General features: G+C 41.6%; 1 protein-coding gene across 1 annotated transcript in view; it reads left to right on the plus strand.

Moving 5' to 3' along the window:
• Positions 1-26,705, plus strand: part of XRCC5 (X-ray repair cross complementing 5) — a 90,117-nt gene extending 63,412 nt beyond the window's left edge. Inside the window, exons 17-21 of the mRNA XM_055345294.1 lie at positions 12,675-12,784; positions 14,699-14,795; positions 16,502-16,569; positions 25,640-25,714; positions 26,475-26,705. Of these exons, the coding sequence (XP_055201269.1) occupies positions 12,675-12,784; positions 14,699-14,795; positions 16,502-16,569; positions 25,640-25,714; positions 26,475-26,489 (365 nt within the window). The 3' untranslated portion in view covers positions 26,490-26,705. The remainder of the gene's footprint in view (positions 1-12,674; positions 12,785-14,698; positions 14,796-16,501; positions 16,570-25,639; positions 25,715-26,474) is intronic.
• The last annotated feature ends 538 nt before the right edge of the window (positions 26,706-27,243 follow it).

Genomic DNA, 27,243 nt, shown 5'->3' on the forward strand with positions numbered 1-27,243 from the left:
AGAGAGGGTTGAATGTAAAAACCAGAGATAAGATTTGCCTATAGCAAATCTGGTTCCCATTGGTAGTCTTTCCTAAGTACAGTGGGTGAAACTAAGTAATTTGAAGGTCCCTTTTTAATGCAGCCCTTTAAGTATATGAGTAATAAACAAAGAAAGAAAAAAATAGATGGTGCAAAAAATAAGAAATAAAGGGGTCATGAAATAGAAGTATTCTGAGTTTCACCATCAGTAAATGCCAACCCGTGAAAAATCTCTATCCATTTAAGACTCATTAGAAATAGAAACAATTGTTTATTGCTCCCTAGACTTCTCCTCGTTAAAAAATAAGTACATATTGATTGGAAAAATCAAATAGTAATAGAGTAGTACCTAAAAGTTAAGAAGTCTCCTTCATTGTCCCCACCTCTTCTCTAATACCTCCCCAAACTCACATTCTGTCTTGCTTTCTCATTTTCTCCTCATGGGAGTAACCCTGTTAATCCCTGTCAATGTTCTGTGTTATAGTCAAGATAGTTAAGGATCTGACTCAAGATCTCAGCTGAGCTCATGATCTCAGGGTTGTAAGCTTGAGCCCCACGTCAGGCTCCATGCTGGGTGTGGAGCCTGCTTTAAGAGTCTCCCTCTCCCTTTGCCCCTCCCCCCAAAAAAAGAAGTGGTATTGTCTCCACACACACCTACACACATCTCTTTCACAGACTGTTACTCTTTGTATATGTATTTCCCCCTTCCATAGATCTTTATTTTTACCATTTCTGTCTCTGTAAAATTAAAGTGAAGGGAGGTAAGAAAAAAGTTCTAGACTGTCCTTTCCCCTTAGTGATAACCAGTTCTAAAAATGCAGTGTGTGGGTTTAAGTTGAAGGAATTCAAAAAGACATCTTCATTCTTTAGAGGCATTAGAGGAGTAAACCAGTGAGGCTTAGGCCATGCGTTCATCCATTTAGCAAATGACCAACATCCTACTGTGTGCTAGTCATTGTGGCAAAACACAGACAGTAAACAAATAAGAAAATAAATGTCAAATGGTGATAAGGACTTGTGTTCGTTTCCAAGGGCTCTATAGCAAGTGCCACAAACTGGCTGGCTTAAAACTACAGAAATTTATTTTCTCACAGTTGGGGAGGCTAGAATTCCAAAGTGGAGGTGTCAGGAAGATTGGTTCCATCTGAGGACTCTGAGAAGAATCTGTTCCATGTCCCGCTCCTAACTCGTGGTGACAGCTGGCTGTCCTTGGTGGTCCTTGCCTTGTAGACACGCCACTCCAGTTTCTGCTTTCTCCTCTTCACATGGAGCTCTCTCACTGTGTGTGTGTCCAGATTGCCCTCTTAAAAGGACACCAGTCATATTGGATTAGGGCCCATTGATTATATCTGCAAGGACCCTATTTCCAAACAAGGTCATATTCTAAGGTTTTGGAAAGGGCATAAATTTTCAGAGAACGGTATTCAACTCATGACAGCTCTACAGAAAAAGTTAAAACTGGATAGTGGGATAGCGAGTGCTGCAGTGAGATGGGCTTGTGACTTGATTTAGAGGATCAAGGAAGGCTCACTTTGGCGGTATCATTTGAACAGAGAATTGAGGAAGGTGGAGGAGAGAACCTGGTGGATATCTCTGGGAAGAACTTTGCAGACAAGAGGGAGCAGTATGCTCCAGAAACGATGTGTTTGGCTTCATCTAGGAGCATCAGGGAGGCCAGTGCTGTTGAAGGAAAGAGTAGAGATGAGAACAGGGGGTAGCTGGGGTACATATCACACAGGACTCCTGCTTTTAACTCTGAGTAAAATGGGAAACAACTGAGGAGTTCTAGGTAGAGGTTGGTCTGACTGACTTATGTTTTAAAAGTGCCCTGACTGCCATGTTGAGAATGGGCAGGGTTGCAGTAGACAGATGAGTTAGAAGGCTACTGTAGTAATGCAAGTGAGAGAAAGTGAGAAGTCAGACTTTTGATACACTTTAAAAGTAGAATTCGTAGGTTTTACTGACTGTTTGAATGTAAGGTGTTGAGGGAAAGAAACAAGTTAAGGATGACTCCCCCCAAGTTTTTTGGCCTGAGCAACTAGAGGGAATTGCTATTTACTGAGAAGGGAGAGACCTGCTAAGTTGATTATGCAGGTCTGGACTTCAGGAGAGGTCTGGGTTCTAAATACAAATCTGGGAGAAGTCACCTACAGATGTTCTCTGAAGGCATGAGACTGGATGGAGGAGGTCTTTGAGAGGGGGAGAGGTGTGGTATCTAGGGCACAGGTAGAAGGGGTCTCTTAGATGCACAAATAGTTCATCCAAGGCAGAAGGACACAAGACAATGTGGGTGCAGATGCCGGTGGGTAATCAATTTGAGGAGGAATTCATGGACTAGTTGGCATAACCTGAGCTCTACAGAGTTGGACAGAGACCAAAGAAATGTATCTCAAATAATGCAACAGCCTAAGGGTGTCCTGGTGCTTTCAGTTGGAAATAGAACTTTCCCCAGAAGTAAGGTTTTTTGATGCTGCTGTTGTTTTGTCTTCTGAGTTGACTATTGATGAGCATTTCTGGCCACTCTGTGCCCTTTTGTAATTCTCTTCTAATTTCTAAACATTTTCTGGATCTCTTTCTTTCCATCCTAACTACCAGTATCCTAATTCAGGCTTTCATTACTTCACCATTAGAAAGAGCATCCTGTATTAATTATCCTCAAAGTTCTTGTTCAACTCATCCCATATGTTGGTACAGATTTAGGTTCCTTTAAAAAAAAATACATATTTTTAAGTAATCTATACCCAACAAACTTCCAACCCTGAGATCAGGAGTTGCACACTTCACTGACTGAGCCAACTAGGTGCCCCCACAATTAGTTCCTTAAAGCACAGATTTGATTAAGGGTCAGCCCTTCTTAATCACTCCGTATGTCTTTAAAGTTAGTCCCCCCTTTGAAGGCTTTCCACAACCTGGTTCCTCTCTGCCACTGCAGACCCATCTTCTACAGGCCTCCTCTATGAACTCTACCCAGACCAAGCAGTATTCCTGCTGACACACTTGTGGCATTGGCTTTCCTGCCTCTGTATATCTGCTCATGATATTCCTTCCACAAAGAAGGCTCATTCTTTTTTCTCACCCCCAAATCCCACCCTAAAGAGACGCTTGTGATTTAAGAGCCTGTATATCCTGGGACACCTGTGCCTAGTAGTAGTTCTCTGGTAGTGTGATACATTGTCAAAGATGTTGCTGTTGTCTGCCCTACAGGAACAGATAACCTTCATCTGTTTTTATGTTCTCTGATGATTGCTGACTAGTAAGTTTTCTGTTTCCATTGTTAACTTTAATGAAGCAGTGCTTGGGAATAATAACACTTTGAATTTTTGACAGCAGAATTCATTTTCAAGTTGCTTGGATCAATTCATAAATCCTAGCCCCACCAAAGGAGAAATGGAAAAAAATAATATCTCAATATTTTGAGCTCTATAATATTATGCAACTTTCTTCACAAAATCAAAAAAGAGGGGGGAAAATGAAAAAGGAAGGATCTGAAGGAAAGATACCATATAAACACAGGGCATCATTATTTATCAATGTTCAGAAAGATTCACTACATGAAATATAATTATTTTAAATTTCCTGGTACTTGATATGTCCTTTTAAGAGTGACTCGGATTCTCCAGGCATCGTAAGACACTGTGTGCCACCCCCCACCTCCATCGTCCACAAAAGCACATTCAAGCAGTGCTGCCTGCCTCTCTCCTTTCTGTGGAGCCTGACTCACCACTCACTGTATCTCTTCAACTGATAACATGAATTTCAATTCCATTCAATTACCAACTTTTAATTGGATCCCATTGCCAGATTGGTCTCCTGTTCCAGAGTGTTTCCTCTTGGCTGCACTGTTACTATGGCTACTTGGTGCCTTCTACTTACTTCCTGCATTAGGTTGATGACATCTACTGTGGTATGAAGCTAGACAGATAACTGTAAAATTGCTACAGTACCAAACACTGTCATCTTGCATCCTGCCTCCCTCCTACTGCCCATCTGGAATGGGATCAAGTCTAGATGGTAAGGTTAGTAATTCTTCTATATTACTTTTATTTTAGGAAGCTTCACCAAGTTTTAGAGTCAGAAAATTGTGGAGACCCTCTTTCTCTGCCTTCTCTACTCCCTAGCCCCACCCTAACAATACATACTTCCAAGCATATGGGTTATACATTATAGAAAGGAGCCATAGAAGTCCCTTCATTTGATGAAAAAGTCTTCCTTTAGCTTCCTCTTTTTTTTTTTTAAGATTTTACTTATTCATGAGAGACACACAGAGAGAGGCAGAGACACAGGCAGAGGGAGAAGCAGGCTCCATGCAGGGAGCCTGACGTGGGGCTCGATCCCGAGTCTCCAGGATCAGGCCCTGGGCTGAAGGTAGCGCTAAACCACTGAGCCACCCGATTTGGGGTTTTAAATGAACTCCGTTCTGGAATTGGGGAAATTAGTTACACTTTAAAAAAAAAAAAAAAAAAAAAAAAAAAGGACATTCTTTGGTTGTTAGCAAACTGCTGTATGCCCTGTATATCCATAAATATTCATTGATAACCTTCAGGTTTTGTGGGACATGTTAACTGGGCCTTTAATGGTTAAATTGAGCGTTGTTAATAAAAAAACAAAAAGCATAGAATGCCATGGAACCCACCCTTTGACCAGGAAACTTGAAATTTTACAGCTAACTCAGGAACAGACCTGGTTTTACACCAAAATTATTTAAGATGATAAATAGTATTCATCCAGAAAGAAAAATATTTGTTATAATGTTCTCTTGTGGAGAGAACATTACATAAAGTGAGCTTACCACCAGTGGGCTTGCTGGATGCCATTTTTCTAGTTTTTCATTAGCTCATACTATCACCTTTTCTCTAGAGAGCTAAGACCAAGAGACTTTCAGTGTCATTCTTCCTGTGGCTAAAAAGCAGGACTCACAGTTAGCTCAGATAAACACAAAAATAAAATGAGAGGGATCTCAGAGTCTGCAGGAATGGATTCTGACAATAAAGACTGCATTTACTCTGCTCCTTGTGCCTGGGGTTTTAATTTAACACATCAATGAAAAGGCAGCATTTAAAAGGGGGGGGAAACACTCAGCAGGACCTACTTTTATTAGTGCAATTTGTAAGAAATTACTGCATTTAATGAGAAAATCGTTAAGCATGAAAAAAATGGGCTGTGACTGAACTTGTGGAGCTTAAATGGTGAGGTTTTAATTGAGTTAGTTACTGGTAAGAAAAAATAATAATACAAACCCCACCAAAGCTGTATGTATCCCTACTATTGAGGTGGTCAACGTTTTATATACCTTCGTTCAGTCTCCTGTGCCACTGGTTATGTGTGATCCCATGGCTGTGGTGCTGTGCTGTGGGGTTACGGCCTGTTTCTGATCCCAAAAGGGAGGCAGGCAGCTTCTTTCTATGCTCAGTGAGGAATTCTGGGGCCAGTAGGCTTGCAGAGCAGTTTCTAAGAGGGGGAAGATGAGGGAAGAGGCAGAGAGCAGGACAGCGCTGCGTTTACTTCACGGTCTGCCTGCTGAAAGATAAGACATTCAAACACCATTTACAGGTTCAAAAAGCTTATGCTTTTTTCCTAATTCTCAAGATTATTTTGTTCCACCCATTGATTTCTTTTATCCCCAACAAAAATATTTCATTAAAGACCACAAAACTAAAACGAGGAATACCAAGACCAAGGAGCACAAACATTGAGGGCAGGTTCCGCCTGGGGTCTTGGATCCAGATCAGCCTCTTCTGGAAAGAGCTGCAGAAAAGGACCTTTAAGAAATAAGTCAGCATATCTTTTGTCATGTAGAGGAAAATATTTAGGATCTCTTTTTTTGTACTTAAATTTTCAGAAGATCATTGACTTCTGTGAAAGAAGAGAAACACCATGGGAAGGGTTCAGTCACTTCAGTGCTTCTGGTTTGTCATAATCCACACAGTTGTGTGGCCACTGTTCCCTGGGTTTCACGCTGTTAAACCTGAGGGAAAGGGAGATGTATGTAGCTGGAAAGATGTTTCAAGTAACAGGAAAATCTTTTTTTTTTTTAACATAATTCTGGTTTTATAGAAGTATGCTTTGTATATATATATATATTTTTTAATTTTTATTTGAGAAAGAGATGAGAGTACAAGTGAGGGCGGGGGGGGGTGGGGGGGATTGGTGGGCAGAGGGAGAGGGAGAAGCAGACCCCCTGCTGAGCAGGGAGCCCAGTGTGGGGCTCCATTCCAGGACCCTGGAATCATGACATGAGCTGAAGGCAGATGCTTAAACAACTGAGCCACCCAGGAGTCCTGCATGTGTATATATAATTTTACATATATATATGTACTGGGCTGGGAAGCACCTTAAATAAATGACTGTGAACCTTTTCAGTACTTTCTGTTGAATGTCATTGTATCCTGTTTCACTAGAAAGGACAGAAAAAAACCTATACATTTTATCTTCCCTTATTGTTTATTTTCTTAAGGTATTTATTTATTTATTTATGATCGTCACAGAGAGAGAGAGAGAGAGAGAGAGAGGCAGAGACATAGGCAGAGGGAGAAGCAGGTTCCATGCACCGGGAGCCCGACGTGGGATTCGATCCCGGGTCTCCAGGATCACGCCCTGGGCCAAAGGCAGGCGCTAAACCGCTGCACCACCCAGGGGTCCCTTCCCTTATTGTTTAAAGAATACTTTGTTAACTTTGCATTTCCAAGATATAGCCAGTGCATAAAATGGGGCGTCCCTGTGTATGGGCTCGTAGTACCAACTGTCTTGAGTGACCCCTAGATCCACTCCTCACCCTTCCCCTTTGTGCACCAGATCTGAGGGGTGGAAGCCAGGGGGACAGAACTAGCCCCTGCAGGTTCCATTTTCCAGCCTCCCATGATTGCTAGCCTCCTACAGGGTTCAACCAACAGGAAACCCTGGTGGGAAACTGGTGGGAGGTGAGGCAGGGAGGGAGAAGCCAGAGTATTTCTTCCTCTGTGTCAGGCAACATCTCCAACATCTCCTCCATGGCTTCAGCTCCCCTCGGACAGGCCCCTGAGCTCTAGTCATTATACCTCCCTCTTCTGTTTTCTACCCCTACCTTGCACTGCCACGGGATGCTAAGGGCTTCTTGCTGTTTCTAATCTCTGGGTTACAGCACCATTCTCAGTTGGTTTTACAGCTCTTCATCACCTGGGTAACAAATTGTCTGCATTAAATTTCCTTTGTTAAGTATTCAGAGTGATTTCTGTTTTTCTGGTTGGACCCTGACTGATAGATGCGCAGTGCCTACCCACGATGACCAATTTATATCATGTAGTAAAGAGACATAAGCCTGTTGGCGATCCATTTCTGTTCTAGTTGCCTGTATTAAAATAGAGGCTCATTTTCTTATCAGGCAAATGTTTCTTATATAAGTTTCTGGCTTAAAACGGTGATTGTACTTACGTGAGCATTTAATCGGTGGCAAACTGGACTACTTGTTTTTGAGTTTTATTTGCCGATAGATATTATTCTTTTATTCTCTTAATTACTGACCTGACCATATATTTATTTAAGTGCTTAAATTATACCATCACTTTGTTTTATGAAGATACCTCTGTCGTTGTGTAAATCTGTTCTTAACATTCAAAAATAATTTAACTGCCAACTTCTGTAAAATGTGAACCCCTTCAATAAGTACAGTTCACATGAGGCATTGAGATAGTGAGAAGGATTAAATTGGGAAACATCCTGAATGATGCCTGGGTTGAACAAAATCATTTGAGACGGTTTTACAGCCCTTTATATATATTGTGTGACAGATGAGCAAACCCACTGCTGCTTTGGCTCTATCCAGTGAAGGGGAAAAAACCCACAATAACTGACTTTCATTCTGTTGGAAACATCTTTGCAGAGAACAGGTAGTAAGCAAATGTCAAGTCAGAGGCTGACAAGCACATGGCCCCGAGTCTTTAGGCCTTTGAGACTGTACATTAAGAGAGGTGACTCATTTTCAGGGATTTTCAGTGGTTTTGAATATTTTCTCTAGAGAGGGAGAATATACATTTCAGATTAAACAAAAAATACTCTGCCATTTTCCCCATACATGACACTTTTCTATCTGGGTTGCTTTTTTAATATAACACTGAAGGATTATTGAGACTAATTTTGTGTATCCGCAATCTGTACGTGTGTAAGATGCTGGGTTAATATATAATGCTCATATTTAAAACCTCAAAGTCTAGACCTTTTTTTTTTTTTTAAAGATTTATTTGAGAGAGAGCATGAGCAGGGGGTGGAGAGAGGGAGAAGCAGGCTCCCCGCTGAGCAGGGAGCCCTATGTGGAGCTGTATCTCAGGGCCCCGGGATCGGGACTTGAACTGAAGGCAGGCAGGTGCTTAACCGACTGAGCCACCCAAGTGACCCAAAAGAATTATTTTATTTTTCAGGGTAATTTGCTTTTATTTTATTTTTAAAATTCTTTTTAGAGAAGGAGGGGCAGAGGGAAAAGGAGAAAGAGAATTTTAAGCGGGCTTCACGCTGGGGCTCGATCTCATGACCCGAGCCAAAATCAAGAATCAGACGCTTTACTGACTGAGCCACCCAGGTACCCCTAGACCATTTTGATTTTGAATGCTCCATGAAATAAATCATGTCCCTTGCCTAAGATGGATGGTCCTTTCAGTGGCCATCTTTTATATTAGCTACAATGAGTATTATTGAGCCTCTGACTAATTCTGAAAAGCATTTTGGTGAATTGTAGTTGGGGCTGTGATTTACTGAGTATGAAGATGGACAGGCCATTCCATACCCTATAATTGATGTAGAAGCAGTGATGAGCACTGTGATGATCGGCATTTCCCTTCTGTGGTGTGGGGCGGATGGGGACTTCAAAAGCATCATCTAGCTAAAGTAGAATGTTATTTTTGTCAACCATTTCTGCATTTTACTTTTATTTAAAATGGCAGGAAAATGTGAAGTGCCACCAAACTTTGGAAGGGAAGTCTTGTCTACAACCCACTGTGATACTCAGTATGTTACAACATCATCCATCACAGCTATTTGCTGGTGTTAAATGGTTCATGATAGTCAGTGAACCACAAAATAGTCTGGATAGACCAACAGAATTTGGAATCAATGGGCCAGTTGCACAGGCCATGTAACTGATGATTCCTGGAAGGGCAAAATCTGGTTCTTTGTATTCATTGGATTTATTGCAAGTTTGGAGATGTTTATCTCCCTGTGTTTTGAACTTCCTAGAGAAAATGACGGTCTAACATGTAAAGAAGAAAATTCAGTTAGGCCCACAAATACATAAGAACTTGATTCTTTTTTTTTTTTTTTTTTAAGATTTATTTTTTAGAGAGAGATAGCGAGAGAGAGTACGAGCAGGGGGGAGATGCAGATTCCCAACTGAGAAGGGACCCCAACTTATGGCTCGATTCCAGAACCCTGTGATCATGACCTGACCCAAAGGCAGACGCTCAACCACTGAGCCACCCAGGTGTCCCCCTGCAGTTCATTCTTAAAAAGAAAGTAGATGTTGAGACTCCTACTTCCTTTTTCTTATATCCCCTCTTTCCTATGTCATCACTGCAAATGGATTATTGGCTTTTGCTTTTGCTTTATTTCAGTCTCCTAAATACTTTCCTCTGTAAGATGGTAACCGTGTGTGTGTGTGCATGCGCGTGTGTGCACACACCATCATATGTCAAGACAAAATGGGTCAGGAAACTTTTTTCCAAAGCAGTTTAGTCCCTATTTAGTTGATCTATGGGTTCCCGGATTTAAGGACTCCCTAAGCTTCAGTACCTAATCCTTTGTACTTTTTATACTTTCTCTTGCAGTCTTTATGTCACAGTTTGGACACACACAGACAGCTCTCCTCTTTAATCTCTTAGCATCTGTGATGCTGTACCCTCCTGGTTTTTGCCTACCACTCTTTCTTAGCTCCCTTGTCAGTTCCTTTCCCTCTCTATGAGCTTGGTCTTTAGCCCTCCTCCCATGCAGTTGCTCTGAAGCCAAGCTCCATCCTGCCTCAGGACCCTCACACAGACTGTTGTCCTCTGGGACCACACCCCTCCAGCCTTCCCCTAGCTGATTGTTCCTCCTCCTCCTTCCCATGTTGGAAGGACTTTGGACTCCATGTGCTAGACTATTTGCTTCTCTTCAGACATACCTGTGCTTTCCCACCTCTCCTCTTCTCCTTTGTTCATTCTGTTTTCTATATGATGGTCAACTGCTGGTTTTCATTGCCCAGCCAAAAAAAAAAAAAAAAAGCCACGTTCATTTATGAAAGTTTCTTATAATCAGTCACCAAAGATTTTAAAAAATTCACATCAGCGGATATGTTTCCATACCAGTCATAGTCCTCTTCACATTTACCCCCTGTTATTACTTTTGTATATATGTTATATCCCCTCTGAGACTGTAAAATCCTTAAAGGCAAGGGCTTCATCTTCACCTTAATCATGTCTTCCACAGAATACACTCCAGGGTCTACCCTGTGACAGTTACACAGGAAATAAATACTAGGTTAAGTTACTGAAAATAATCACTACATCAAGAGAAACATTTACATTGTAGCTCACTTAGGTCCCTCACTCTCATTTCAAAAGAAATGAGGAACATTAGTGTCTGGGATTACTACCCATGGCCTGTGAAGGCTCTTGTGCCTAGATCCATAACTCCGAGTGGTTTCACATCTGCCTCTCAGAGCCAGCAGGCTGCCCTAAGTGGTGTAGGGCCCCAGTCAGACCCTTCTGTCACTTCCCTTCTCCGAGCTGAAGAAGGAGGTAGCTTCTGTTGCCTTGAGATTCTTGTTGGCTTTCCTCTCTGCCTACCCATCAGGGCTGTGTTATTTACCTTGCTTAAAAAGACCCATCCGAACATCCTTTCTCTCCTTTGAATGTTGAGTATTAATTCACCACTGCGGGATACATTGGTAAAGATTTCAGAATTGAAAGGAAGAAATTGTTTCTTTAATCCCTCAAGTTTGCTAAGTACTTTATTATAATGGAGATCGTAGTCTCCTAGTTGGTGGAAGAGATGGGGATATTTTTCTTTTGCTGCAAAGTTATTATATTAGGAAATACTTTGTCCAGGTGTGTTTTGTTTTGTTTTTAAGATTTTATCTATTTAGTATTTGACACAGAGAGAGAGCACAAGCAAGCAGAGCAGCAGGCAGAGGCAGTGGGAGAAGCGGGCTCCCTGCTGAGCAGGGACCCTGATGCAGGGCTTGATTCCAAGACCGAGGATCATGACCTGAGCTGAAGGCAGACACTTAACCGACTGAGCCACCCAGGCACCCCTGTCCAGGTTTTTGGTTTTGTTTTGGTTCTTATTTTAAGATTTTATTTATTTAGAAAGCTCATGTGAGTTGGAGGAGGGGTAGAGGGAGGAGAGAATCCCAAGCCCAAGGTGGGGCTTTATCTCATGATCCTGAGACCATGCCTAAGCCAAAATCAAGAGCCTGATGCTCAGCCAACTGAGCCATCCAGGTACCCCACTTTGTCCAATATTTTTAATCCTTTCCATAGGCTGTAGGGTCCTTTGGAAGTAAGTTGATGGTACTGAGTTTCATGTCTTTCCTAAAACATTGAACAGTACTCAGGTCACTGTGATTCAGTTAGTAGCCTCAAGCCTTTATAGGCAAGCCTTGAAAGTAGTTTCATTAGTATTGTGCATGTACCCATTCCTAACTCTTAGGATGCTCAGACGAGGCTGTGGTTGTGGTCACACCTTGACCGTTCAGCATAAATTGCCCGGCCACCCAGCAAATGAGTGGTTTCAGGGCATGAATGAGAGTGAGCCTTTATGCCATGAATGTGTACATCTCCTTGGTTTGTTCTCTACCAGTCGTAAGGGGCTGTTTCAGTCTGCTTAGCAACTTACATTCCCTGAAGACTTTATGTTGCTATTTTCCTCTGCTTTTTTTCATCCTGAAAAATATTTGTGAGGCAGCCTCAAGTTGCAACCTATCTTAAAAACAATAACATTATTAATGCATTTCCTCCTTCTGTAGAATTTATGACATTGCTTGCTAACAGTTATTGTTTATTAAGTATTCATGGCTTGTAGAGTGCGGAACAACAGAATATCAGGTTCAGCCAAGGGCAGAAGATAATGTAGCAATGATTCCTCATTCTAAAGGAATAGTATTAAATTAAGACAAGGGCTGGTCTTTTCTAATTTGACCTATGATTGGTAGAAGATGGGGTGTCCCTGGCTCATTACCCTTCTCCATCTGGCACTGTTTGACGTTTATCATGAGTGAGATTAGGTGAAGGACTAGGGGATCTGTTTTCTATTACTATACCAGGAAAGACAGTTCCAAATTATCCAGATGGCCCCTAAATTCCGAGGGGAGAATAAAAAGCAACCACAATTTTTTAAAACACCATTTAGTATTAGTCCCATAAGGAACATTTAGCTGTAAGTCTAAACACTTTAGAAATTACATCTTATTTCTTGGCAGATATCAGTAAGTATTACCCATACTTTTCAAATACAGATTTTCAGAATCAGCATTTTGCATCTCATCTGCCCTTCCCATTCCCCCCCACACACACCAAAAGAAGAATAGCTTTTGTGCATACTGACCATGAGGCTTCTGAACCATAAAACATACTTACAGGCACACAAAGCATATACTCCCTCTATAACCAGTGTCGCTCAAAATGAGGACAATAAGTTTGTTGTCTTATGTTCTAGCAAGTCGCCAGCTGATAAATCGCATAGAACAGTTCCTGGATACTAATGAGACACCATATTTTATGAAGAGCATGGACTGCATCACAGTCTTCCGGCAAGAAGCCATTCAGGTAACACAATCCTATATGCTGTTGTCCTCTTCCTAAACAGACACCATCACAGGGGAGACATACAGCACCCTACAACTAAGCACGGGCTTTGGAAATAATCGTTCTTATGGTGAATAGCAATGTTTGCCAAGAAATGCCGAAATGATTATCTTTTTACTATCACTGTCGTTTCTGAGGGGGCATAAAGCTGGGTGGGGTAAATGGGATGCTTCATCCCTGGGAGTTAGCTGCTTATTACATCATAGCCACGACTGCATGATTTCTATTTATGGAACCAGGGAAATTTCCATTGTAACCTCTGGTGACCCATTTATTAAAGGACTGGCTATTTTAAAGAAATTGATAGAAAATATATATTGGTGTGATTTTTGAGAAGGATTTTATGAAGAGGGGTGTGGGGATCTGGAATGCCAGGAAATATTAAGAACGCTGAAAATTACTCAGAACCACACCTCACTTTTTGTGTGGGTTTTCTGTTTGTTTTATTAGGAATTTTGAAAAAACTGTGAAAATCTTCCAAATTATTTCTAGGCTTTTATATGTAAACTCTAGGCAAGAGTGAGCAAATTTAAATTAGAAAGTATATTTTTAAAGCAGGCGCAGTTGTAGTATATGTTCTCATGTGGGTGCTTATTAAGTATTGGCTATGTGAGTTAATTCTTGCGTTGTTTAGGTCCTTACAAAGAATGATAAGAAAATGAGAAAATTGTTAAAATTAGAAGATTCAGGAGTAGATGATCCAAATGCCCTATTATAGATATGGGCAAAGAGAGTCAGTGTAAGACAAGGATGTCCCGAGTGGAGAATGATCTGGTGTAAGTGGGAAAAGGTAGTGAAAATGTCTTGCTTTTTTAGCACTACCCCGAGCTAGATAGAGCACCCAGTAACACCTCTCTGCACTGTTGTCACCACGTGTCCTTGAAATTACCCGGTCACTCGATTTCTTAAAAAAATAAAAATTTTTAAAAGGCCAGGGCGAGATGGAAGAGCATCAGAAGACTCTAGAGACATTTCAGAGACTCTTAACATGGAGACCTTTTCTAACTGCAAAATCTATAATACACACGAGAAAGGAAAAGGGCTTTATAATTGGGAAAATGTGAATACTGACTGGGTATTTACTACTGTTAAGGAGTTATTACTAATTTTTTGGTATTTTTTTAAAAAAGAGTCCCTCTCTATATTTTAGATACTGCATACCAAAATATTTATAAATGACATAATATGCTTGGCGTTTGCTTCCAAACAATCCGAGGGCTGTGGGAGATGGTAGGGGAATAGGTAGGGCAAGATTAGCTGAGGTGACAGTTACTGAAGCTGGGTGATGGGTATATGAGCATTCATGAAACTCTTCTATTTTTGTTTGACTTTGTCTATATGGAAGAAGGTTAAAAAGCACAGCCCCAGGCCACTGAAAAACTGGTGTGGCTCTGAGCAGTTATGTACCTTTCACAGATGGGAGGTTCCCAGCAAACAAAGCTGAAATTGGAATGCCAGACCAAATCTCTTCGTTTACCAGAGAAGGATATTATATATAATATATATATGTATGTATGTAATAAAAATATATATATTACATATATTATGTAATGAAAATATGTATATGTATTAAATATTAAAATATGTATATATTTAAGACTTTATTCATGGGAGATATATAGAGAGAGGCACAGACATAGGCAGAGAGAGAAGCAGGCTCCCTGAGGGCAGTGTGATGTGAGACTCGATCCCAGGACCCCAGGATCATGACCTGAGCCAAAAGCAGACGCTCAACTACTGAGCCACCCAGGTGCCCCTATATATTTTTCTTATAAATAACAGTGGATTCAGTGTATATAGCCCTTTTTCCTAGGAATGACTTGTTTCAGTATTTGCTCTGACCTGACGCCTCTCTGTTCCTGCATGCCACCACAGTTTTCAGAAGAGCAACGCTTTAATGATTTCCTGAAAGCTCTTCGAGAGAAAGTGGAAATGAAACAGTTAAATCATTTCTGGGAAATTGTCATTCAGGGTAAGATGTCTTTTATCATTTTCTCCAAATATCTTATGCCATTTTTTCTAAATCCAGTGAGTGTAAAATCTTGCTTATTAGTAAGTGCAAAAAAAGAAGTAATAAATAAATAAACATAAAAGTCCCATCTTGAAATTCTGTGTAGCATGACCCATTTCCAAGATGGTACCTCTCAATCTGTTGGCAGAACCTGTATGGGCAAACATTGCCCCCTTTCTCAGATTCTTGGACTCTTCCATTCTCCTGGACCCACAGCACTGTCCCTGACCTCACCCACATTTTGCCCTCCTGCCACTTCTCATTAGCATGTTCTTAGGTTTTCCATAGCAGCAGACCAGCATTTTCATCACCAAAGCTACTACCTCATTTATTCACAGTGACCAGTGCAAACTCAGCCTAGAAAGAAAGCGACACACAATCTTTCAGTGTTAGGCTTGATGTTGGATCGCCTCCATTTTTTTTTTCACCTGACTTGATTTTCCTTCAGAACCAGGTATAAGCTATTACCTATTAAAAATACCTCTTATGAAAACAGTGATGTTGAAAATTATGAAACTTTTCACTTGAAGTGGGGCCCTCAGATTAGTTTCGACCTGTCTTTCTGTGCAAATTCTGTAAAAAAGGAGTTGCATATCTACCTATCCAGCTTCTAAGGACAGCTTTTCATCACTCAGGCAACTATTTTCCTGACAGTTAATTTTTCAGCCCTTTAACTTCTACACTGGGGAGCAAAAGCAATTAGAATAGGTGGTGAATGGGGCTTACTCAAATCACTTTGGTGTCTCTGCTGTCGACCTAGTAGATGAAGGAGATTGGTTTTGGTATTTATTGATTGCCTCCAGCATATTGTGCTGAAAAGAAACTTACAGGACATACACAGGTACATATTTTCTGAAAGCTTATATCCTATTGAGAGAATACACATGACCTGTGCCATTTCTAGGTGCAAATGGATGTTAAATATATGTGCTTTTCTGAAAGTGTATTGTGCATCGGCCATTTGAGGCAAAAGAAAATCTTAGGAAGAAGTGAAAACTGATGGGTGGATTTCCTATCCTTCATTTGCTCTCACTAAGCTAAAATTGATGTATGTGCTAAATGATAGATACAACCATTGTGAGAGCATGTTTCCTCCCAGCCTTGGGCTTCTGGCCATTCCATCAGTAGCCAGTAACATTACTAGAAGTCAGAATGCCTGCACATTCCTATATTGGGTATCTAATGGGTCTGGGCCAAACTATATAGTCATTCAGTTATTTATTTACTGAGCTCGTGCCATGCACTACATTGAGGGGAATAGAAAGATGAATAAAACCCATTCCCTGCCCTGGAGAAAAGTATGGTCCATTAGAAGAGAGAAAATTCGTACACATAGTTATACAAGGCAAGATATGATGATAGCCTTTTCAAAGGCATCAACAGAGGCATCTGAAAACTGAAGGAGAGATTTAATCAGGGAAGACTTCATGAAGCAAATATCATTTGAGATGTGGCCTTTATTTTACTCAAGCTAAGTGGGAAACAGGATAAGAGGGAAGAACAGTGTGAGTTAAGTGCCTTTACAGTCTTCCATTTCTTATAGAGAAAGCCCCTGTAGAGTTTTAAAAAATCTCCAGTGCAAAGGTAAGAGGGGGTGTGGTAGAGAGGAAGGTACGATTGGGATTGTTTCTTTGAACTTGGGTTTCACTCTGTGAATTACTTTTTAGATGGAATTACTCTGATCACCAAAGATGAAGCTCCTGGAAGTTCCGTCACAGCTGAGGAAGCCAAACAGGTCAGGTATTAAGGAATAATGCCATCTTTAGATAAATTATTGTAATGGATATTATTTTCTTGATGCCCATTCTTCCTTGAAAAATTTAACTTTTAAAGGTAACTAAATTAGTGTACCCATTCTTTTTTTGACCAATTGGCTAATTCCTTCCACTGCAGCATTTTTATAGGAGAAATTGTAAACTCCTTCAGTCTTCCATAGACTCTAGTCCCGTTTCTAGAATTCACCTGGAACTGTCATTAGCTCTAGAGCTCTTGAAGTCCATAGCGACTTCCAAGTTTATCCAAGACCCTGGTAAAGGCTATGAAATCCAGGCAGCCCAGTGATTCCCACCATGGTCACACTTCAGTCACCTGGGGAGCTATTATTTAAGAAATACTGATGATCAAGCTCCACCTTCAAAGATTCTGGTAATCTGAAATGGGGTCCTAGACAGGGTTTGAGTTCTTAAAGCCCCTCAGGTGATTGTGGTAGGTAGCAAAGTAGAGAAACCTAGTGTTCCAGAGTGAGGCACCATCCAGAGGTGTTTTTGGTAAAAGACCTCATGTATTGACACAAGCAGACCGAGGTCCCTGTTTTAATCTGATTCAGCTATGAGTCAAGTATGTGTGGCTATTGAGTGCGGTGATCTTTCATTAGACCTCAGGTTTGTGGTGAAAGCTTAATAAAATTAAATAGAGTACCTCAGAAGTATATGGTTCAGGGGCACCTGGGTGCCTCTCTGCTCAGCGGGGAGCCTGCTTCTCCCTCTGTTCCTCACCCTGTTCATGCTCTCTCTCTCTCAAATAAATAAACAAAAAAGTAATGTGATCATATAACAAAGACAGCATCCCTGCCCTCTAGAAACTTAATCAGCTACAGGCTTGCAGAGGAAGATAGTGGAGATTCAAAAACATAACTACACACCCTCATGGAGAGCTTGGTCTGGGCTGGCAGACAGGAATCTGTTAAGGAAGTGGCAGGAACAAGGCTGGAAGTATTCATCTTATGGCTAAATTCAGGCCAGATTTTAAAATGCCTTACAGTTTCAACTCAGTAAAGGCATTTGGCAAAAACCATAGTGTTTTTTGGGAAAGAAGTTAGAATATACAAGAATTTGTATTAAGTATACTTTGCCTGGCAAAAACATTTTGCTAAAGAACATGTATGGTCCCGGCTTGCAGGAAGTAAAATCCTGACATTTTAGAAGTACTCTGACATGCTGATTATTGTCTCACACGGGGCTCCACTGTGTCTGTACCCTCTTCCACCACAGTCAGTACTGTGAATATGTCAGTCCTCTAGAGGATGTCATTTAACTGCTTGATTTTGTTTGTTACTTTATATAGTGGCATGATAATATTTCCCCCTTGAACTAAATATATCATTCAGTGCTCTCCAGAGAGAACCAATAGAATATATATATGGATGTGTGTGTGTATGAGAGTTGGGGAAAAATTTATTTCTTTTAAAGAATTGGCTCATGAAATTGTGGGGACCGGCATACCTGGAATTTGTAAGGCAGGCCAGCAGGCTGGAAACTCAGGCAAGATTTCTGTATCACAGTGCTGAGGCAAGATTCCTTCATCTGATTGGACGAGGTCTACAAATATGACCAAGGGTGATCTTTACTTCAAGTCAGCTGATTGTAAATGTTAGTCACATCTGCAGAATATCTTCACAGCAATATCCAGACCAGTGTTTAGCACCACAGCTGGGCACTTGGCCTAGCCGGGTTGACACATAAAATTAACCATCACTTTGCCTGAAGGTTTATCAGCTTTTGCTAAACAAGTAAAATAAGGCAGATAATTTAACTTTAGTCCATTATTGCTTTTTATTTTTTTTTTTTTAAGATTTTATTTATTTGAGGAAGAGAGAGTTTGAGCAGGGAAGAGGGGCAGAGGGACAAGCCGTTTCCCCTCTGAATGCAGAGCCCCATGTGGGGCTCCATCAGGATCAGGACCTGAGCTGAAGGCAGACACTCAACTGACTGAGCCTCCCGGGTGCCCCAGTCATTATTGCATTTTAAAGAAATCTGTCACCCATGTGAGAGTTGAGTACGTGTTACTGAGGAAAGAGGAGGGCACTGATCTAAAAAGGTAGTATTTTTCTTCTCAGCCGTGCATCTTAACCAAAGTTGTCCCATAGCTGAGTCCAGAATAGTAGAGAGGAAAGAAATCTGAGAAGGGATGACGTGCTTCTTGCAAACTAACTGAGGCTTGTTCTGTGCTATAAATGCAGTGTCTGGAACTTAGGAGCACAGAGCCCAGCTGTGGGGAATCTTAACATCTGTTTGTTAAGCTGCAGGGAGGGCTTTGAGCTAATGACTAGGTATGGGCAGTGTCCCCATGTGGTTCCAGGGCCAGCAGAACTGATTCTAGTTGGTTGTAATTGAAGCCCGCTCTGAGAACTTGGCTTTTTTTTTTCTTTTTTTTTTTTTGGTTCCCAAAATATTCATTTTGTTTTTCAGGGGGAAAATGTAATCCTTTGTATTAAAAGTGTTTTTAAATGGCAACTGTAGCTTTTTGGAGAGAAAAGTATAGAGGAAGGAGAGCACACACACACACAGGATAATGGGGAGAATCACAGAGTGTGAGTCTGGCTCAGGGAAGCTGGCCCCTTGTGGTTTCCAGGAGAGAGGCACGCTGCAGCCAGGCCAGGGAGGATAGTCTCTTCTGACTGCACCACAGTATTTATATTACCTTCAAAAAAAGTGTTGACTTTGGTCACTCCCCAAATAATCAATTAAGAAACCTGACTATAATCAGAAGTTGAAGAGCAGTACTCACAGTCCATTTAAAGTCTTCTAAGATACTTATATAAGTCATTTAAAGTTAGCAAACTGTCAAATTATTGCTATTAAGTGTTGACAATTTGAAAGGAAATAATTATCCAGGGATGTCCATTTTAAATGAATATTAAATCTTAACTTTACACTTGGACATTTTAAGGAGAGCCATTTCTCTTTGGTGTATTCTCAAAAAGTATAGATTTTATGACTCTTTGAGAAATCTGAGTCAGTTCTGCTACAGAAATAGAAAGTTCTTCCATGACGTATGTTTAAATAGCCACTTTCCTTTAAATTCACTGACAGCTCTCATTTCATTTTGAAGCCGAGACATAAGTATCCCTCTTTCACATTTATTTGTATTGTCCCTATAACCTGTCAGTTCTTTCACTTAACTTTTTCTGTTTGTTACTGATAGACCATTTGCCCTTGGTGTTTGCTTGAGTTTTGGGGTAATTCTTGCGTTCTCTTTTCAGGGCATGGTTCTGTGGTGGGTGGGTGGCATGCTGCTTATCATGACATATTCCAGAAGCAGCTGGGAAGTTGTTTGCTCCAGGCCACCATCAGTAAAACACCTGGACTTGTAGAAGGTTAGAATAGGCTGATTCTTCATGTAAAGTTTATCTTCTTTATCAAAGACTTTCTCTCTTTTTTAAGTAAGTTTCTTCTTTCTCACCCATGTTAGGGTTAGAACAGGGATTCTCAACCAGGAGTGATTCTGCTCCCCAGTAGATTATTGGCATTGTCTGGAGTCATTTTGGTGGTTATAATGGAGGAGGGGGCTGCTGCTACTGACTCATAGTGACTAGAGACCAAGGATGTTGGGAAACATCCTCTGGTGCACAGGACAGCTCCCACATTAAGAATTTTCTGACCCAAAATGTTGATAATGACATTGGGAAGCCCTGGGTTAGAAGAGTTAAAACAAGCCAGATCCTTAACTAAGGCAGAGACAGTTGACTTAAGTTGTATATAATTTTATCCAGCCGAAAAGAATTCTAATAATCTAACAGTTTTTATTTTTAAAACTAAAGCTTCCAGGGGAAGCCTCATCTATAACCCAGAGAGAGGTAGTGTTCCTCAGTTGGTGGGCAGTGGGTGCAGCAGGTTGGGATTACCTGCACAGGGGACTTGGAAGAGCCCTCAGGATGATCCCCAGGAACAGACGCTGAAAAATACTGATCTGGTCTAAACTCCTTCTTATTTTATAGATGAAGAAATTTAGGGCCCAGAGAAGTAAAATAAAATGGCTGAGATCTCTTAGTAAGTCCCTGACCAGGAGTCCAGGTCTAGGACTGATCCCTGTTCCTCCATTCATTTTACTCCATAGTAGGAGCACAGAGGGGAAAAAAGATTATTTAAATACTCATTTGATACCAACTCAGGGTTGGAGTGGATATCATCATCTTTTTAGCACTTGTTCTCCTGGTAGCTGCATAATCTAGCCTCCTTTATTGTTGATAACATTGATTTTCCACCTTAGCCTCATAGACACAAGTTAGCAATCTGGTCATTTTATAGACCCAGTCTACAGAGGTGACATGGATTTGCTCATTGTCTCCTGGCAAGTTCATGGTTAGCAGAACTGACTAGAATCAAGACCCCTGAAGTCCTAGTATGGTCCTCTTCCTGCCACACCATGGCACCACCTCTCCACCAGCCACATCATATACAAGAAAGATGCTGAATTTCCCTGCTGGCAAGAGTGCACCCAGTCAGTCTTCTGTGTGTGAGTTTGTAAGAGATCTCCAAAGCCTTGTGAAGGGTTATAAGATAAAGTTTAAAAATCATTTCTTGAGAACCGTTTTCTTTAACGACTGTCCACTCTTGACCCCATGATATTTTCCTTTGCTCTTTTCCACTTTCCTCCTCTGCCTGAAATCTCTGGTGGAGGTGTTCTCTGTGCTAATTCAAAGAAAAGCACTACAATTTTACCTCATATTTCTTTAGAGGTTGATACTTTTAATATACAGTTTTAAAATTTATATTGAGGTGGAACATACATACAATAAATGCACAGATCTTAAATGTGCGACCCGATAAATTCTTACATGTTCACATATCTGGGCACCCACCATGCAGATCAAAATACAGAACATGTACATCACTCCAGAAGTCTCCATGTACCTTTCCCAGTAGAAATCCCTGGCCCCCGAGCTTATTGCGAATTCTGACACTGGCACTTGAGAGTAGTTTTGCCTGTCCTTAACCTTTTGATTCATCTGTGATGTTAGAGCTGTTCTTTATTATAGCTATATAGTACTCCCTTTTATTATACCACAATGTATTTATCCATTCTCCTGATGATGGGCATTTGATTGTTTCCAAACTTTGGCAATTATGAATAAAAATGCTAGGGATACTCTCTTTTTCTCTTTTTTTAAAAATACGCTTATTTTAGGGATCCCTGGTTGGCGCAGCGGTTTGGCGCCTGCCTTTGGCCCAGGGCGCGATCCTGGAGACCCGGGATCGAATCCCACATCAGGCTCCCGGTGCATGGAGCCTGTTTCTCCCTCTGCCTGTGTCTCTGCCTCTCTCTCTCTCTCTCTCTCTCTCTCTATCATAAATAAATTTAAAAAAAAATACACTTATTTTAGAGACGGGGAGAAATAGAGCAGGGATAGGGGCAGAGGAAAAGGGAGAGAGAATCTCAAACACTCCCCAGTGAGCGTGGAGCCTGATATGGGGCTTGATCCATGACACTGAGATCATGACCTGAGCTATAATCAAGAGACAGACACTTAACTGACTGAGCCACCCAGGCCCCCCTAAAAATGCTATGGATATTCTTGTACATATCATTTGGTGAACATATATTGGAACATAAAACCTACAATATGACAAAGCAAGTTTGCATACTTTATCTGAGACCCACTACAGCCTCATGAGATAGAGTGAGTAGTAGCAGTATTCTCATTTTGTTAAATATAGAAAGATCAAGCGGCTTGCCCAGGGTTACTGAGGAACTAACAAAGCTAAAGGTGGGGTTCTGCTCTCCCACATTAGGTTGCAGGATTTCTCTGCTCTGCCTCTGTAGCACAATAGAAGATACAGGGGCATATTAAGCTCAGATCTACGCCCTTTTAGACAAGATACATGCAAACAGACTTGTTCTTCCTGATGCTTTTATACATCTGGATTATGGGTGAGTCTTTGGAATCACCTGATAATATTGGAGCCAGCCCAGTGGAAGCCATGTGATTTTATTTTGGGGATTGGTAAGGGTCTGAGCACAAGCTGATTATTAGTTTTTAGTCTTATGGAGGAATTAAAGTGGAAGTTTCTATGCAGGCGTTATTGACTCCATTTCTCTGCTTATGGCCAGGGTTGCACCTCAGTGTGCTTGCAAAGTAATAATTTATCCATTTCATAAGGCTCTCCAAGCAAGGACACTCTTTCTTGGTAACCCCAAGTAAATCCTGGTGGTTTGAGGAAGGAGGAGTGTGTCACACAACTGTGCTTTCTGTTTGTTCTCGACTTCTGAGCATTGCAGATGGAAAGAACACAAGAAAAGATGAGAGTTGGCTCCTGCCCCTTCCTGCTGCGTTCAGAGTCCGTTGCTTTTATTGAGAAAGCAGGCCAGTCATTGAATTCTCTGCTGTATCTCTAGCTTGCCGTCACACCGCACAGCCTGCAAATTACTTGCTGTTAAAACTCTGATGAAGAAGAGTGATATGTGTAAGGGATCAGCCTTGCCTGGGGCTTTGGGGAGATAATGGATGGCAGCCCAGCTCATAGCTATCATTTGCTTACGCAGAAGTATGAAGCAGATCTGTCAGGAAAATCACTTGCAGATGTTTAGCACTTGATAGAAGTGAGAGTTTGCTTGCTGCTGCTCCTCTCTTCCTAGGAACTTGGCCTAGTCTCCAAGATGTGCCATTCGTGTTTAATTGTATGTAGCATGGTCACACTGTGCAGACAGTCCTGCCCTCATTTATCTGGTAATCGCACTGTGAAAGGGGCTGTGCAGGTGAGGAGAGGATGGAGTTTGGAGCTTATAGAGGCTGTGTGCCAGAAAACCTTAGGGGTTTTCTAGATTCATAAGTGCTTACCACGCACCTGCTTACTAGGGGTGATCAAGGATGTGGTCGGACTCTATAGTCCGACCTGCTGAGCCCAGGAGGTTTGTACTTGGAAGGTGCTCATCATTTGTGGCCTCACCGAGGTATGTGGTAAGACACAGCTCTACTTTTAATTCTCTCCACTCAAACTGGGTAAGTCTTTTCTTTTTGCCGTGCATTTCTAAGTGTAGGAAAAATCATGTGGGTTAATGGTAATGAGTAGGAGAGCAGAACAAAGTGGAAACCACTTTTAATAATGATAATTAGAATCATAATCTAGGGTATCCTAGATATCTTGGAATCCAGGATAGAGCAGAGTTTAATCTTTTAGACATACACCATATGCAAATACGTGTGTGAATAATTTATCTGTACTAGGCCCTCAGATATCTTTTTTAATAATCAACCAGAGTAAGTAAATAGACTTAATGATATGGAAGCTCTGTTACAGTTCTGTTGCGGACTATTACCCCACCCCCCACCCCTTGCTAGCGTTTCCTGTCTCTCATACCATTGATTCCAGCGTTGAATGTGGTCCAGCTTAAGGTCAACAAGGGGCTATGGAAAGATTCATAAATTCCTTACTCTCTCAGTCAAAACTGAAGTTAATGAATGGTGAGGTGGTTTTGACTGAGGGAAAACAAAGTCCAGGAGGGAGGTTGAGTCAAGAGCAAACCATCATGGGCACGTCCAGGGTACCAGTTCTGCAGATACAGCCTCCAGTGTTGCCATCCTGTTACCTGTGTGTGTGAGTTTCTGGACACGAGCGGTGAAAGAACCTGGCTTCCTGAAACTTGCTGCACGCAGCCTAATGTTTAAAGGTGACTTTAGTTCGTGGTTTGCTAAAGAGATATATTTTAGCCTATTTGTAAATCTTAGGTTTCAGAGGCCTCAATGGTGTCCATTATCCCAAAACGGTAATGTATAAGGAAAGCAATTCTTGCCATGTTTTTATGTTGAGATGGTGAGGAAGGTGGAACTACACCTTTCCATCCTGGATGGAGGCTGCCACGGGAGAGCAGACGGGGGCCGGAAAGCTCACTCAATGCGTGCATGTTCCACGCACATTGACCCTGAGGAATCCCCAACCTTCCACTTCCCCCTTTAAAAACATTCACTTCTCTAGGTTTGCCTCTGCTGCCATTTCAAGTACTTATGATACCAGAAGATGGATCACCTCTGATGGTTAGATAAGTGGTTGATAAAACCTAGCTCCTAGGTGCAGTTACCACATGGCCTTGAGGAAAGAAGTCCCCCTGCTATTTCCTGGAGTGACAGGATGGAGAGCAAGAGTTTTCAGATGATTTTCAAGGGCACCCAGTACCCTTTTAAAATCTGAATTTCATCCCTAGATCCTTGCAGACTTCGATTCAAGGGCTTTTCTGCACATCTGCCTTTTTTAAGCTCCAGGTCTAGAATACTAATGCTGATCAGAAGCATGCACTAGAAGCTTTTCTCATCCACGTCCTTTTTCAATGCTTTCTAACACTGTTGGAGGATTTCCAGAAAAGGAATTGCCCAGTCTCCCAAGCTCACCAATTTTTGTGTTTCACATCATTTACAGGAAGTCTTTCCTTGTGTCCTCCATATTGTTGAGGAATGCAATTCTTTTTTTTTTTTTTAATTTTATGATAGTCACAGAGAAAGAGAGAGAGAGAGAGAGAGAGGCAGAGGGAGAAGCATGCGCGGGGAGCCCGACGTGGGATTCGATCCCGGGTCTCCGGGATCGCGCCCTGGGCCAAAGGCAGGCGCCAAACCGCTGCGCCACCCAGGGATCCCGAGGAATGCAACTCTAATTGTTGAGTTCAAACACTTGATTCTTGTGCTCCTTTCAGAAGAGACCAAGACATACTGGCTTGGGGAGTTTGGTTCTTTTCTTAACCCTAATGAGCACATATATCCTGCAGAAGCACAAATGGTACTATCAGGTGTCCTCTGCACCTGACATGGGACCCTCCATGGAGTCACTGCCTTGGCGAGCCATGTCATTTCCTCCATCTTCACAAGAACGTTCTCTTGGTGACTAATGTGGGCTATTTAACTTCAAGATCAGTCCTCTCATCTTCATCTGGGGCCATACGGAGGAGTATGCGTCAAGGTGGTGTTTCTTTGAGGCCATTGCAATGAGACTGCTAAGCAAGCCTTCTTAGGTCTGCCTGTGGCACTGCTACAGACTGTGCTCTCCATCCAGAGAGGCTAACATGTATGTCATTTTGGTGTCCCCGACTTTTGTTCACAGTTTCTGGCCCCTAAAGAACATCCAAATGAAGACACAGCAGCCGTATTTGCAGAAGGTGGTGATGTGGATGATTTAGTAAGTGCTTTTAATATATATCAGGTGTTCTCCAGATGGAAATCACCCGAGCTGTAAATACAGCCACAATGCTGCTTATCGTAGACTTGTTTCTTACGTGAGTTTTAACTGCTGACACACCAGAAGCTCCCTCCACCATTATTTATTGCCATTATAAATTTAATCAGATAGGTAATTTCATAATGGAAATTCCTGTGCTCTCTGGTTTCACTTACATTGTTCTTTCAGTTTAATCCTCTCCCGTAAAGGACTGAGAAGAACTGGCAAGGCCATTTCTCCCTAGCAGCACAACGTCCTCATTTACTGAAATTGTTCTCAATCAAAATAAGCAATACAAGGTGCAATTTCTGTGGGTTCACAAATAAAAACAGCCTTTCAGAGGTCTAATTCTTGAACGTTCCCAATTAACTTAATATCAACAAAATCGACTGATAGGCATATGGGGGGTTCAGGACCTCCTCATACCACGTTGGGGTGCCTGACAGGCTGTGGAAGTGTTGGCTTTGTATCCACCTGTCGTGTGTAGAGACTTCCTGCCTTAAGCCTCACATGACAGCTGATTCCAGGAAAAACTTTTTTTGTGGAGTTCGTAGTGTTGTAGTGAGATCCTTGGTATTTAACTCCTAAGATAGCAGTACATGTGAAGTCCAGGCATGCCACCAGTGAAGAGAGCCAGTGTCATTAAACTGCCTCCTTCCTCCCAGAGAAGTGGTCTGGAGTCAGTCTGGTTCTTTTCTAAAAATGTTCTTCTTGTTCACAGCTGGACTTGATATAGGTCGTGGCCGTGTGGGGAATCTACAAGAGTTGCCATCGCTGTTGTGCTGGGAGTTCTATCCAGAGGAAGCCATTTGGGGGGAACTGGAAGCTCTGGAGATGGTCCCTGTCGGTTATGTGGAAGTGAAGCTCTTAATTCTCTGGAATGAATGTATACATATGTAAGGGATAATTTAGGTCCCATACACGTTTATAAAGAATCCTTGTTATTTTCTGATCCGATGTGTTATTTTTTCTGTGGTCTTTATCAATCTCAGTATATTATGCATGTACTTTGAAGTTTCTGGAAAATGGGTTTTGTGACCTGGTATGTTGGTGAGATCACGGGCCTTGTGAAGCGGGCTCATCCAGAACTACGACATGTTGTGGACGAGTTTCTCAGTCCTCCCTGCGAGATAGAGTCCACGGTCAGATCCTTGAGCAGCAATTACAGCTTCTGTTGATCAAACAGCAGCGTTAGTTTCTTACCAGCAAAAAGATGGGTTTGGGAAATCATGGCTAAGGGCTGACTCTTCCTCTTTATGGAAGCCTTTTAGTCCCCACATTAGGTCAGCTGTGTGTAGAGGGGGTTTTCCTTAAGCAGGGTGGGAAGGTGTGTACTGAGCTATGTGGTGCTGTCATGAAGAAAAGACGCCCAGCCTCTGACTGATCTGCAAACCTAAAAAAAAAAAAAAGAAAACCAAATGGAGAGATTCACCCCTCAGTTCGGATTTTATAATTTCATTACTGCTAACTTAGCGGTCTCATCAAGAGAA

Source organism: Nyctereutes procyonoides, unplaced genomic scaffold, assembly GCF_905146905.1.
Source record: "Nyctereutes procyonoides isolate TBG_1078 unplaced genomic scaffold, NYPRO_anot_genome, whole genome shotgun sequence".
NCBI lineage: Eukaryota > Metazoa > Chordata > Mammalia > Carnivora > Canidae > Nyctereutes > Nyctereutes procyonoides.